The 14,215-nt window shown below is 41.1% G+C and overlaps 1 protein-coding gene across 3 annotated transcripts in view; it reads left to right on the top strand.

Moving 5' to 3' along the window:
• Window positions 1-14,215, top strand: part of Tmem260 (transmembrane protein 260) — a 65,711-nt gene that overhangs the window by 27,989 nt on the left and 23,507 nt on the right. For 2 of the 3 annotated variants that reach the window (XM_021181987.2, XM_085828585.1), the window contains 5 exons: window positions 2,728-2,907; window positions 5,327-5,367; window positions 8,273-8,356; window positions 9,945-10,059; window positions 11,542-11,711. In XM_021181987.2, the coding sequence (XP_021037646.1) occupies window positions 2,728-2,907; window positions 5,327-5,367; window positions 8,273-8,356; window positions 9,945-10,059; window positions 11,542-11,711 (590 nt within the window). The remainder of the gene's footprint in view (window positions 1-2,727; window positions 2,908-5,326; window positions 5,368-8,272; window positions 8,357-9,944; window positions 10,060-11,541; window positions 11,712-14,215) is intronic. The other variant, XM_029468944.2, reaches the window with a different exon arrangement.

The raw sequence follows: 14,215 nt of genomic DNA, 5'->3' as shown, positions 1-14,215 counted from the left end.
AACTGGTTTTCTTTCACATCCTAAGATTCAAACAGTCAAGTAGCAATGCTTCAGTCCTTCAAGTGCTGAGTCCTGTCTGTGCGGCCAGGTGCTGGAGGCTGACACACAACAGATGACACCTGCTAATGAGAGCTCATGTGTCCTCAGAATCTGAGAATTCCTCTTCATAACTGAAAACCGTTCATTTGCTTTTCATCTTTCTTTGGAAAAAAAAACCATTAAGGTTAATTAAAATGACAGAAAGCCATTCAGGAGACTTTTCTTTGTTAGACCTGGGAGATTCCAGTAGGGAAAGGCAGGTAGTGATGTACACAGGGAACCTGAGAAGATGAATGTCCTTGATTCCGTCAGTGTTCTTCTGGAAGGTAAAGGACACAAGGCAGAGCTGGATGCTCCCTTTGTCATTGTTTCTTTGTTAAGAACCTCAGTGATACTTATTTCTCATTTTATTATTTGTTAATTATACCCAACTACAGTCAGAATTGCAATAGAAAACACATAAAGCATATAATAAAATTATTATGCGGCAATAAGGAAATAATTATACTAAAGCTTTAAATAATTGTATTTACTGTACTTTAACACATTTTGGTAACAAGGCAAAAAGGGGTAATGTGGAGATTATAAAACCCTTATTATGTGATTAAATAAAAAGGAGACAATAGTTGACAAAGAACAACTTTTTCTTAGAATTTACTTCTGTGACATCAATTAGTAAGTCCTTACATGGGAGATATTAAACAGCTTACCCAGAGGCCTATTTTTAGATAGTTGTTTATTGAGGTTTGGTTCTTTGACACAGGGTCTCAGGGGGTTAACAGTAGTTTTATAGAGTATACAGAAAGTTCTTTAAATAATGCTTTGTGATATAAACCCTTGGTAATAGATGAAGACATAACTAGGTGCATGCCTATAATCCCAGCATTCAGGAGTGTGAAGCAGAAGGTTTGAAAGTGTAAGGCCAATGTAGGCCACACAGAGAGTTTGAAGCCAGCCTGGATTATAGGGAGTTTGAGGCCAGCTAGCTTTACATCCCAACATATATGAATGTAAAGCAAAGAGATAATAACATTCAGCAAAGGCTGTTATGGGCTGTAAAACTGAGCAGCACACATTCCTCTTCCAGCATCAGTGGGCACCTGGATGGGGGAGGAGAGAGGCAGCTGGATGGGGGAGGAGAGCAGGCAGCTGGATGGGGGAATGGAGCAGCCCTGCCTGCTCTAGCTTCGACTTCTGACCTGAGCAGAGGCAACAGGTTTATTCTCTGAAAAGCACCTGTCAGTTGACTGGAAGAAGAGCCATGTAATTTGTGTAAAGTCTTGATCGAGGACTCAGAGTTGATTGAGGACTCAGAGTTAACAATTAGAGAGCCTGGGCTAAGGACGTATTACGCTGCCCTCCGGTAGGCTACTGATGACAACTGTGACTCTTCAACACCCCTCTTTCATTTCTGTTAATAGCAGAAGGGAAGTCAAAGGAACCTCTATAGTAATGTGTTTGTGCGTGCATGCTTCTGTATGTATACATAGGTATGTATGTATGTGCATTTACATTGAGACCTGAACCCTGTCAGGCAATCACAGCGTAACGCAGAACAAGGAAGCCCTCCCAGCCTGTCTGGAACAGCCCTCATGTAATTGCCCCTGCTTATTTCTCATACAAAAGGAAAATAGTGTAACAACTGCTTCTTGTCATTCTAAATTCAACTTTATAACGTGCGTGCCTCCAGAAATGTAAACACCTCAGCCACGCCTGTCGTCAGATGAGATCTTTCTGCTTTCCTGCCGTCGCTTCTGTGGATCTTGTTTCTGCTGTAGAAATCACAGATGAGATGAGTGCTGCAACGAACACTTCATTTTCAATTAGGGATGTTTGTTTGAAAATGCAGAGAGAACTCCGCTGCTTGTCTTCTGCTGGTCCTGAGTCCTGCCTCTTATACGTGTTCTCTCAGATGGATTTCTTGGTTTTGTAAGGAAAACAGTTGGCAGTTTCCAGTTAAGATGTTTGTAAGAGATCCCCTTGCCCACTCAGTGAGGGAAACAAGGCTTGAATGTCTCTAGAATTCCAGAATTCACATTGTTAGGACTTAATCTTTGCAATGTTTTCATATCGTCTGTTTTAGAAATCAATGTACAGGTGAAGGATTCCTCCGAGTAGAGCATATGAGACAACACAGTTACGTGTAATAGCAAATTCCACTAAACAGACAGGAGAGAAATGTGGGTGCCCCTGTGGTCTATAAAAGCTAGCTTTGTTTACACCAAATGCTTGTATGAAATAAATACCCAGAGCTCTTGGGGAGAATCTGCGAACTTGTAATGAAGTATACATTAAAGCCCCTTCTAATGACAGTGGTGAAGTGAGTTAGCCTTAAAATAGTGTTCAGAGGCAACTAACAAGCCATCGCTGCCGAGTGGGTCATCTCAGCTGTGCAACGCTGCATGTCATGACATGGATTAAATGTAAAACACGCACTTTGCTTGGTTCTCATACATCTTTGCTAATATTTGCTTCACTTGGGTTTTGCCACGAAAAGGAATCCAGGCTGATGAAATTTTCTAGTAATCTGCAATAATCAGAAGGTTTAACATCGTATTCTGCGGTGACTTAACATAAATTGAGAGGTCAGCCTTAAGCAAACACATATGATGTTTCCCTTGATGTGTTTTTGAAGTTCCAGGATAAATGGACTAAAGTAAACATGTCTCCGCTGTGTCTCCTGTGCAGGAACTCACCCTCAGCTTGCTGCTGAGGCTGACTCTGGCCTTCTCTGCTGGCCTGCTGCCCTATGTCTACCTGCCTGTCTCGTCCTACCTCAGTCACGCCCGCTGGACCTGGGGAGACCAAACGACATTGCGAGGGTTTCTGACACATTTCCTCAGGGAAGAATATGGAACGTTCAGCCTGGTAAACTCATATGTAAAGTCCTGCCAAGGAAGGAAACAAGTACTGACACTCGAGTGCTCAGTCTGGGTCGTGCCTGACAGAGCAGCAGATAGCCCTGCCATTCTAGGTACTAGATTAGTCCCTGGGAATGTGGCTTCTCACATTTACAGTTTACTGTGACAACAACATACTCCTGCTTCCCTCTGAGCATAGGCTTATGCCCACCTTATATCCTCATGCCTCCATTTCCTGGCTGCAGGCTGCACATGTGTCCCCACATTGCCTAGGTGCCAGGGTGTACATGTGTCCCTACATTGCCTGGGTGCAGGCTGTACATGTGTCCCCACACTGCCTGGGTGCAGGCTGTACATGTGTCCCCACATTCAGCACAACATTTCCTTTTCATTTATTTTTCAATTTTTAAAAGTTTAATTATTCTTTGTATGTACATGGCTGTTTTGCCTGCACATATATCTGCGCATCATGTGTGTGCACTGCTTATGGAGACCAGAAGAGGATGTTCAATCTCCTGGGACCGGAGTTGCAGTCAGTCGTGAAGCACCATGTGGGTCCTCTCTTAAGCACTGAGCCATTCTCTCCAGCCCCATGATTTCCTCAACATACTTGATGAATAGTACCTGTGTTACTGTTTAATTTTAAATGGAAGATTCATCAGTGCTCAGAAAAATGTAAGCTCAATAAATTAGATATGTCATGCTTAAGAAATCCAACAGACCTTTCTTTCCAGAGACATTGTGGTGGTGGTGGCAGGGAGATAAATAAAACTGCAGTAAAGGATAAAAGAAAGGGGAAATGGACAATAGTTATGGGAATATAGACACTGTGTTTGGGGTTTTCTAATGGGGCTTGTACTCTGTGTTGTTGAAGAAAATAAATTTCTGGGCTGGAGAGATGGCTCAGAGGTTAAGAGGTCCTGAGATCAATTCCCAGCAACCCCATGGTGGCTCACAACCTTCTATATTGAGATCTGGTGCCCTCTTCCGGTGTGCAGGCATACATGCAGGGAGAACATTGTAAATAAATGCATACATAAATCTTAGAAAAAGAAAGAAAAGAAATGTCAGAAGCATCTGTGATACCACTGGCAGAATTCCAAACCTCAAAGCTGACATTATTGTTCAAGACTATGTGCAAGAGTAGTGAAGCCTTCTGGAAAGTGCAAGAGAGGTCAGGCAAGATGACACACAGGCTAAAGCAGGAGGATCATAAGTTCTAGGCCAGCGGGTGATACTGAGGCTGTCTGAATGAGTAAATAAGTAAATAACATAATGAAGTAGAAATAATTAGGGAAGGAGGGGCCTGCAGGTCTGTGGGGTACCTGATGGTGCTGATGAGGGGCCTGCAGCTTTGTCTCCTTTTTCTTTTGTTTGCTTTTAAAGATAGGGTCTCCCCATGGAGCCCAGGCTGGCCTAGAACTCACTGTCCTCCTGCCTCCAACCTTCCAGTGCTGGGTTCAAATCCTGTGCTACAGTGAGTGTGCGTGTGTTAAGTGTGTGTGTGTACATATATATCATATCTAGGACATGTTTCACTATAAAAGACATTACTAAAATAATCATTGTTAATTAATGTTTGATCTAGGGAGTTTAATTCTTGTTTACTTAATATTAGTTTAGTCTATAAAAAAATGTAGATCAAAGCCAGCAAGATGGCCCAGCAGATGAGGGTGCTTGCTAGCAATCCATTTGACCTGAGTTCAATCCTCAGAACCTTCATGGTGGAAAAGATAATTGACTCCTGCAGATGTAGACCATGGTGGCCACTCGTGTCATGCCTAGCACACATGCACGATAAATATATGCAAGGTTTGGTGGTTGTTTGCTTGTTTGTTTGAGACAGGGTCTCTCTTTGTAGCTGTGATTATCTGGAACTCAATCTATAGACCAGGCTGGCCTTCAACTCACAGAGATTCACCTGCCTCTGCCTCCCAAGTGCTGGAATTAAAGGAGTGCACCACTACCCTGTCAAAGATTTTATTTATTTTTTTAATGGCAGACACTTCATGTGAATTCGGATTTTTTTTGGTTGCTCCAAGTTGGTTTTTCAGAAAGTGTAGATGGAGGTACTTCCAGATTTAAGATTCCTATCATCCATGCATTGTTGAGAAATGTGATCTATCAGATTATAGTGAACTCTCATAAGAGAGAGGCTGCAGCAGACATGTAAGAGAGGGTGAGTTCTCTGCGGGCCAGCTCATACCTTCTGGAGTAGCTGAACTGATTTATAGCCAGTTATCCTAAAAGCTTCCTAGTGGGTGCCTAAAGTTTAGTTTTCACTGGTTCTGAAAGTTTCAAACACTAAGGGAAAATGTTGGGTTATATATTTAAACTATGGAGCTCTAAGTCAAGATCATTAAAAATGTAGTCACTTCACAGAGCTTCAGTTTAATGCTTGTACAAATGAACTCTCCTGTGTTTAGGCCAAGTCTGAAGTGGGATCGAGCATGTCTACAATACTGCTGTGAGTATGATTTCAAAACTATCTTACATGAATTTTCTATTAGCTGTTTCCAATGATTTGGGGAGATTTCTTATTAGTTCCTTTCTTAAGAAGTATGTCTGAGAAGTAGTTTTCACCTCCACAATTAATAGCTGCTTATGCACACTGTATTGCCAAGTGCTTTAGCTTGCCACTAAGAGAAGGCTTGAGGCAAGCTGTATCACAGCAGTGAGGCTAGTGGGAGCCTCGCCAGTGCCTAAACCCGCACATTCCACCTGCATGTAAAATTGCCCATACGGTGGTGTCTGAAAATGACTTGCTCTTCCCTATGGTTTCCTATTATCTTTCTCTTAGGGACGTTGTTAGAGCATTGCATTCATCATGATTTGAACAATTTCTTGTTATTTTGGTTTGAATTCTGCTCATTTAATCCTTAAGAGCTGAGTGTGTGTACTATCTCTTATGACTCCCTTTTGGCTGTCATAAGCTTTATTTTTGACTTTCATATTTTTAACATCCAACCTTATTAGAGCCAGCTTAAGCAAATATATGTCATATGTATTAACCAATGGTTTTCTTTGAAGAATGGATTAATGTTTGCTTTAAAACCTACAGAGATTAAGGCACTTGAAAACTATCCATGTCAACTTTAAAAATTATCAATACCAATTATAATTCTTCAAATATAAATTTTAGAATAAGTTTTTATGACATTAAAATGGTCTCTTAATTTTTGGTTTGGAACTCTCTGGACTATGTAAAAGAAAGATCTACCTATCTACCCACCCACCCACCCACCTACTTATCTATCTATCTATCTATCTATCTATCTATCTATCTATCTATCTATTTTTTTATTGTCAGTCTTTTGTTTGTGTATCTGTCTGTCTGTCTATTTGTCTGTATGTCTGTCTTAGACAAGGCCTAGCTTTGTAGCCCATGCTATCCTGTAACAAGCAATCCTCCTGCCTTAGTTAGAGTTATACACCTGTGCTCCCATTCTAAGTGGTTCTCAATATATCCCTCACTCCCTTTATTTTTTTGGACTTAGGGTTTCAGTATATAGCCCAGGCTGCTTTTGAACTCACAATTTTCCTGTCTCAGCTCCCAGAGTGTTGGTGTACCACTATCTTTGATATTTTTTTGTTTTTAAACATTTTGGCCTATTCTAAAAAAAAGGATATATAATTATAGACATTTTTGAAATACAAGCAAGCAAAAATAGGAAAGTTAAATGACAGTAACTTCAACATGCAGACATAAATGCTGTTACTGATTCGTTAATGTTTTGTGTGTGCCTTGCATACTTTTTAAATTTTTTAATATAGATTCATAGGATACATACAGTTTTGTTGGTTGTTTTCACTTTCCAGCAGATTTTGAAAATGTTTCTCTGCTGTAGTTACTTTTCTCACAACTAGTTTACCATGTTTCCTTTGATGTTTGACTCAGGCGTTTGTTTTCAGCACTGCTTTCTGTTCTCCTGTGGAGAAGTAGAGAAGGGGAAGGTGGAAAGAGCCGGCTCCTCTGTAGACAGCCTTTGTCAGTGGCTCTGAGCTTTCCCAGCCTTCTGCTTCTCCCCAATGGAGAAAGACTCAGTGCCCACTCTTTTCTGCCTACCGGGATTACTGTTCTATTTTCCCTCTGCGAGTCCCACATGAACGCCAAAGAATTTTCCAGAGTAACCTAGACCATACACCCAGCTTGTTTAGGTTGTGCATAAAAGTCATCTGTTGGGGAACTTCTATTAGATATGAGCTGCCAGGTATTATATGTAGAAAAAAAGGCGACATAGGAGATGAAGACTCACACCCACACATGAACTGTGGATCATGCAGGTTGGAGACAGAACCCTCACACACGGAGCGAGATAATTTCTGGACTTAACTTGTTTCAGGTTGGTGGGTTGTTGTAAAGGAGATGCATAATTAACTTACAAGAAAAGCCTCTGAAATGATGGAACGTAATCACCTACCCTTTTCCAGTCAAGCAAAATAGGTCCTTTGCCCATGCATATCTGTAAATTGCAATTCTGTGTAGGGAAATTACTGAATCTAACCTTAGGCAATGGACATCTTTTAGAGTTTACATTTAAGCAGCAGATCTCTAGGAATTAATTCTGAGACTGACTTCATTTCTTTAGAAGAAGCAGACCTCACACCAGAATCAAATTTTCATGTGTGTTTGTAAATGAGGCAGGCAGGCAGCTTCTCATAGCGGCTGGTGTCTCCATTAGTAAAATGCTCATTGTATGGCTGTGGTAATTACCGCATCGCACTTCCTCCAGGAAAACTGCCAGTAGGGAGAGTGAAGTTTCCATCGTGTGTAGACCTATTTCTTTTCATAGAAATTAGTGTGCCGATTTTAGGACTCAGCACTTGAAACTGCTTGCTAGCTAATGGAAGAATTTAGCTCGGTTATATAGAATAAGAAGAACACATTTTTTTAAACGTTTTCCAAAACAAATAATATAGAAAAGAAAGAACCCACTTAAGGAAGAAGAAAACCCAGAAGGAATGACAAATCCTTCTCTTGACCCTTTGTCCCTTCATAGCTGGATCTTCAGAAAAGAGTTTAATTTTTATTTCAGTTGCTAAATCTCCAGTGACAACCGAAACTGACCAAAGTTCAAAACCACTTCTCACCTGAGCCATTAGGAAGCTCTTATACGCTACCCTGTGTCAGTCCTACATCACGTGCTGAGAGCCAAATACGGTCAGAGAATGTCTTAGAACCATTGGACTTCTTCAGTGATAATTCTCACTCCCCTTCAAAATTTGAAGGAAGAAAAAATAATTTTAAAAAATGACCGTAGTCCTTAGAGAATCTCCGTGTATAATTGAATGTATTACTGATAAAATATTTTGTTTGAAGTTTACTGAACTTCTTTCATACCAACAATAATGTACTTTGTTTTGTTTTTCAGTTCACAGATAATGAATATGAAGACCGAACTTTCATTCAATATCCAAGCTCTTGCAGTTTGGGCAAATATAAGTTTAGCTAGAAAGTGAGTGATGCCCCCTTTGTTGCTACATTTCCCATGTTTTCTGTCGAATATGTGTTTTATTTATCACTATAGAGTGCTGCCAGCATTGCCTTAGAGTTAGAATAAATGTCCCCTATCTTTTCTCTCTCTCTCTCTCTTTCTTTCTTCCTTCCTTTCTTTCTTCCTTTCTTTCTTTCTTTCTTTCTTTCTTTATTTATTTATTTATTTCGACAGGGTTTCTCTGTATAGCCCTGGCTGTCCTGGAACTCACTTTGTAGACCAGGCTGGCCTCGAACTCAGAAATCTGCCTGCGTTTGCCTCCAAGTGCCAGGATTAAAGGCGTGCGCCACCATGCTCGGCTTCCTGATCTTTTCTATTAGGACTATAGATACAGATTATAGATACAGATATATATATATATATATATATATATATATATATATATATATATATATACTGTTTCTTGATGTCTTATTTGGTCTTATGATTACAAGTAAGTGACTTAGAAGATTTGAGCATCTCAAACTCTGGATTTGATCCCTCCCTCTGCCCATAGCTGATACTAGTATTGACTTGCAAAAGAAGTCTGCAGCTATCTAATCCCTCCAATAAGTTTTAAAAAGAAAAAGCTTTCTTCTCAGGCATGGCACATGCCTGTAAGTCCAGTATATGGGCTGAGGCAGAACCACCATGAGTTTGAGGCCAGCTCACATAATAAAACTCTGTTATTTTTTATTCATTTACTTTCTGTTCAGTTGAATGTATTTTTCATAAATCCATATATATATATACACACATATATGGTTTGCTTAACACTTAACATTTTAAAAAACAATTGTAACATTTTCCCATATTAAAGAAAAACCAAAAAACAAAAACCCCTTAGGTTGTTTTAAATGTCTGTATAATATATTCCATTTTGTAATCATGGGGAGAATTAATTTATGTATCATTTGTGGTGCTGAGGAATGAACCCAGGGCCCTGTACATGCATAGCAAGTATTCCACCACCGGGCTGAACTGTGTCTGCAGATGTACTGGGAAATTAAGTGTTCTCCTGTTTGAGGCTCATTAAATCGCTCCCACCTTTCCACTACTATAACCGGTACTAAAGCACTCATGGATTGGTGTCTATTTGCATTTCTGGTTATTGCTTGAAGATGTGCATCTGGACGGCAGATCGCTAAGCCAGTGCCTGTAGATGAAGGGCAGCGATGGAGATTTCCTAGTTACCTTCTTTATCAGGAATTACAGTGCACTGTGTCTCATCACCGCTGAATTCTTACTTTGAAATTTGCCATTTTAAACCTTTCTTTTTTAGCAGCAAAGTGTGCTTGTATTTACATGTGCTCGATGACACTTGTGTTTGGCAGGACTGCTAGTATATGTGCTTTCTGTGAGTTCCTGCCGGCCGCTGCACCAATGCAGGTTTACCTGGCCGCAGTGCACTTGCCACTCATCTGACTTCACCGGTGCCGCAGAGAGTTTGCTCTTTCTTCTTAAAAATAGAAAGTTTTCCAGCTACATATATTCCCCTGTACGTCAAAGCTATGTGTCTTACTGATATTCATTCATGCAGGTAATTTTGGATGCATTTTGGTTTTTGTAGGGACAGGCGGAAGTCGTCAGTAGTATGGCTTTTCACTGGAATGCTTTGCCTGTATTCATTATTCTTTGCTTGGAGAGCAAATTTAGATATTTCAAAACCACTTTTCATGGGTGTGGTAAGTTTTAAGTCAATATATCTTTTAAATGGTAAACTTGTGAAGATTGTACAATTGTTCCCTTCATGAACCTTGTTAAAGGACAAACTAATTCAGAACCAGTGAATATATCATATATACACATAATCCCAGTGAATATATCATATATACACATAATCCCAGTGAATATATCATATATACACATAATCCCAATGAATATATCATATATACACATAATCCCAACACCAGGGAGGCTTCAGCAGGAGACCAAGGCCAGTCTCTGTTACACAGTGTGCTCGAGGACATCCTAAGAGCGATGAGATCCTGTGTCCAAGCAAGCAAGCAAGCAAGCAAGCAAAGATGCTGTTTAGTTATCAGAGTAGTTCAATAGAATAAAAAAGCCCAAGATAGACTTCATTCTTGCAAATACAGGAAACTGCTGCCTTTTGCCTGGAATTCCTTTTAGAATAGCAAGAGCTGTGGGTGGAGGGGAGGAAGGGACTCCTGCCATGTCTTCTTCTAGCAGCTCTCTCAAACCTGTGCAAGCATACATGATGCTTGTGTTTTTCCTGGCAGCCATCTGTGAGATGGAGATGAGGATTTTTGTTTGTGTTTTGTTTTGTTTGAGGCAAGGTTTCACCATAGCCCAGTCTTTCCATAGTGAGCTCCCTCTCTTCCCACTTCAGGTTCCTGAGTGCCAGGGCCACAGTCATGGACCGTCCATCCTGGTTCTATTAGTTCTCATACTAGAAACCACAGATGGACAGTAGCCCTGGTTAGAAAGCTGACCCTGCCTGATCTTCTGCGTGTATGTTCTCGAAGCCTAATACCCAGTGCTCTACTTGACCCTCTAAGCTTTGAACCAACCGAGGAAGAAAGAGGAACTCCTCTGAGCTGGTGGGTGATCACCTTAAGTACTAGGGATGCCGAGACTGGAGAACGTAACTTCTTCCTGTGAGCAAGGGGCTCGTGTGCTGTCTTCAAGACAGGCAGTCCTAGCCACCACCTAAGAGCCGTGCTGCACACCAGTCAGCCCCACCCAGCGGAGCCTCCATGAGAGTCTGCTGTGGACCAGTATTCTTGTAGGGGGCTCACTTCCATGACACTGAGGGAAGGAGAAGGCTGTGTTGGCCCAGTGGGAGCTGCCAGTTTCCTATGGACTCATCCCCCTCATCCCACAAAAAGACATCTGGGAGTAGATAGGGAAAGGAGGAAGTCTTTTCCCCAGAGGAAAGCCACGTCATTTCTGTCTTTCCTCCACCTATGTTGCTAGAGTGAAGATGAAGCCTGTGGTTCTAAGGAGACGGTGGGCACATGCCCAATTAGGAACAAGGAACATTGGAAAACTGGGAAAGAAAGTGACCCAGGGCTGGGCTGGAAAGGGGGATTACCTAAGCCTAGTGATACTCGGTGTAAGCAGCTGAGCCTAAGTGATAACTGTTGCCATTGATCCAGTAAACCTGTCAGCTGGACTGGACATACTGTGTGTGTGTCTCCTTCCAGGTGGAACGATTCTGGCTGCAGAGCAATGCGGTGGTGGCCGTTCTCGCTGGCCTTGGTTTGGCCACGCTTGTGTCTGAGACTAACCGAGTGCTCCACTGTACTGGGATTCGGAACCTGGAGTGGCTGTCAGCAGCCCTTTTTGTTGCTTATCAAGTGTACTCAAATTACAGGTAACAGCACCCAGTTACCTTCCTAAGTAGTACTTAGGCCTGAGACATTGAGCCCTGTGGCTCTTAGGACGGTTCTGTTTCCTTCTGATTTCTAAGACCAGCCAGTGAGAACAGTCAAGCATGATGCCTGGGCTGGGAACCGAGTGGAAACCATGCACTTGCCTCTAAGAACTCAGGAGACACATTGAAGAATCTGGGCATATGTAAAATGTCATAATTAAAATACCCTTAGGTGGAGAATTGAAAGATTTGGGGTTCTTGCATGTTCTAAAATAATTCCCTTTATGCTTCAATATTTTCAACTTTTGAGTACTACTTGGCCCTTTTCCATTTAACCTTGGAGTAGAGTATTCATTATTTTAAAGTTAAGTTCTAAAAGTTAACTATCACTGATGATAAGTATTACAGTTTTTTTTCAAAATTTTGAAACAAGCTTACAATGAAAACTCCATAGTAACCAACAAGCTGTTGAAGTATTAAGCAACAGCTCATGTGTTTCTATCAAGTTATAGAAGCAGAAGCACGGCTCTTTCATTCTCTATAGCAACTTTGACTAAGATAATTTTAAAAGGCTGAATTTTCTCTTGCAACTTAGCATTTTAAAATTAATTCTTGTGGGGCATGGTGGCACATGCTTTTAATCCCAGCACTTGGGAGGCAGAAGCAGGCAGATCTCTGTGAGTTCCAAGCTAGCCTGGTCTACATAAAGAGTTCCAGGACAACCAGGGCTACACAGAGAAATCCTGTCTGAAAATAAATAAAGTAATAAATTAAGTAAGAAGTAAATTCTTCAGGTTAGCATGCGAGCAGCGTGCGGGCTATGTTTAACATCTTCGTGCTGTTCTCACTCCCCTCCCCCTGCTCTTCCCTGACCTTCTCCTTTCCATTACCTCCCGATTGTCTCCTTCTTTAAGAACTCTTCCTCAAGGTAGAGATGGTTAAGAGCACTGACTGCTCTTCCAAAAGTCCTGAATTCGATTCCCAGCTACCACATGGTGGCTCACAACCATCTGTAATGAGATCATCAGCCCTCTTCTGATGTGTCTGAGGACAGCTACAGTGTACACACATACATAAAATAAATGAATAAATCTTTAAAAAAAGATAAAAGATAAAAGAACCCTCATGACCCCTTTCTAGTCTTTTGACTTCCAAACACACACACATACATTTATACATATATACATTCTTGCATACACACACATGCATACATATACATGTACATATATTTATACTTGCATATGCATATCCACATACACATGTTCACAATGTACATATGTGTACTTTCATACATAGACACACATACATACATACATATGCATACATACATATACATACATCATTCTGGGTCTACAGTCCACTTGTGACAGAACATTGCAGCAATGGTCTTTCTGAGTGTGGCTGTTTAGTTTGTCATAGTGATTTGCAGCTGCCTCCATTCTCTTGCAGATGTCATGATTTGACTTGTATCACTGTATAAAATCCCAGTGTGTATGTGTGCCATTTTTTGATTCTCCACCTACCTGTTGATGGACTGTGCTGGTTTCATTTCCTGACTAACGTTCATAGTGCAGCTACATGCAGGGATGTGTAGGCACATCTGCTGTGATCATATACTCTCTTTTACTTCCATGCTCAAGAGCGGTGTTCTGAGTAATATAGTCGCTCTAGTTTCAGATTTTAGGAAGTGACATGCTTACCTCCTCTGTGGCTGCGCAAGCTTGCCTTCCAAACGTGGATAAGGATTCCTTTTTCCTTGCATCCTTATTCTTGTTGTTTGTTTTCTTATGGATAGCAGTTCTGGCTAGGGTGAGCTGGGACTGCCTAAGCCATTAGTTCTCAACCTATGGGTCAGGAACCCCTTGAGGGGTCACCTAGGAGTATCAGGGAACATAAACATTTACATTACTATTCATAATATTAGCACAGTTACTGTTATAAAATAGCAACAAAAGTAATTTTATGACTGGGGGTCACCACAACATAAGGAAATTTGCTTTAGGGTCGCAGCATTGGGAAGCTTGGGAATCACTGGTCTGAGCTATTTTAATCTGCATTTCCCTCATGGCTGAGGATGCTAGACACTTTTTTCAAGTATGTATTGGCCATTTGTATTCCTTCTTTTGAAACTGTATTCAATTTATTAGCCTGCTTATTGATTGCAGTTTTGTATATCTTGTATATTGATCCCGTCAGTGTGTAGTGTGGTCAGCACTGTTTTTCAGTTCTCTGCTCTGATGGTTGTTCCTTAGCTCCGCAGAAGCGTCTTAATTTCATGTACCCCACTCATCACCTCCTGGGATTCTTTCCTGGGCAGTGGAGCTTGTTCAGAAAACCCTTGCCTATGCCTGTATTGTGACGTGTGATAATTGTGTATTCCTCGAGCAGTTTCAAAGCCTAAGTCCTACATACCGGGCTTTGGTACACTTTGAATTGTCTGGGGTGGGTGTGTGAGAAATTCTTCTGACACGGAAGCCTAGTTTTCCCAACAGCATCATTTATTA

This window comes from Mus caroli, unplaced genomic scaffold (assembly GCF_978045245.1).
Source record: "Mus caroli unplaced genomic scaffold, Mus_caroli_1 scaffold_12, whole genome shotgun sequence".
In the NCBI taxonomy this organism is placed as follows: domain Eukaryota; kingdom Metazoa; phylum Chordata; class Mammalia; order Rodentia; family Muridae; genus Mus; species Mus caroli.
The sequence above is the reverse complement of the archived record's forward strand: the minus strand, read 5'-3'. Positions and strand labels throughout refer to the sequence as shown.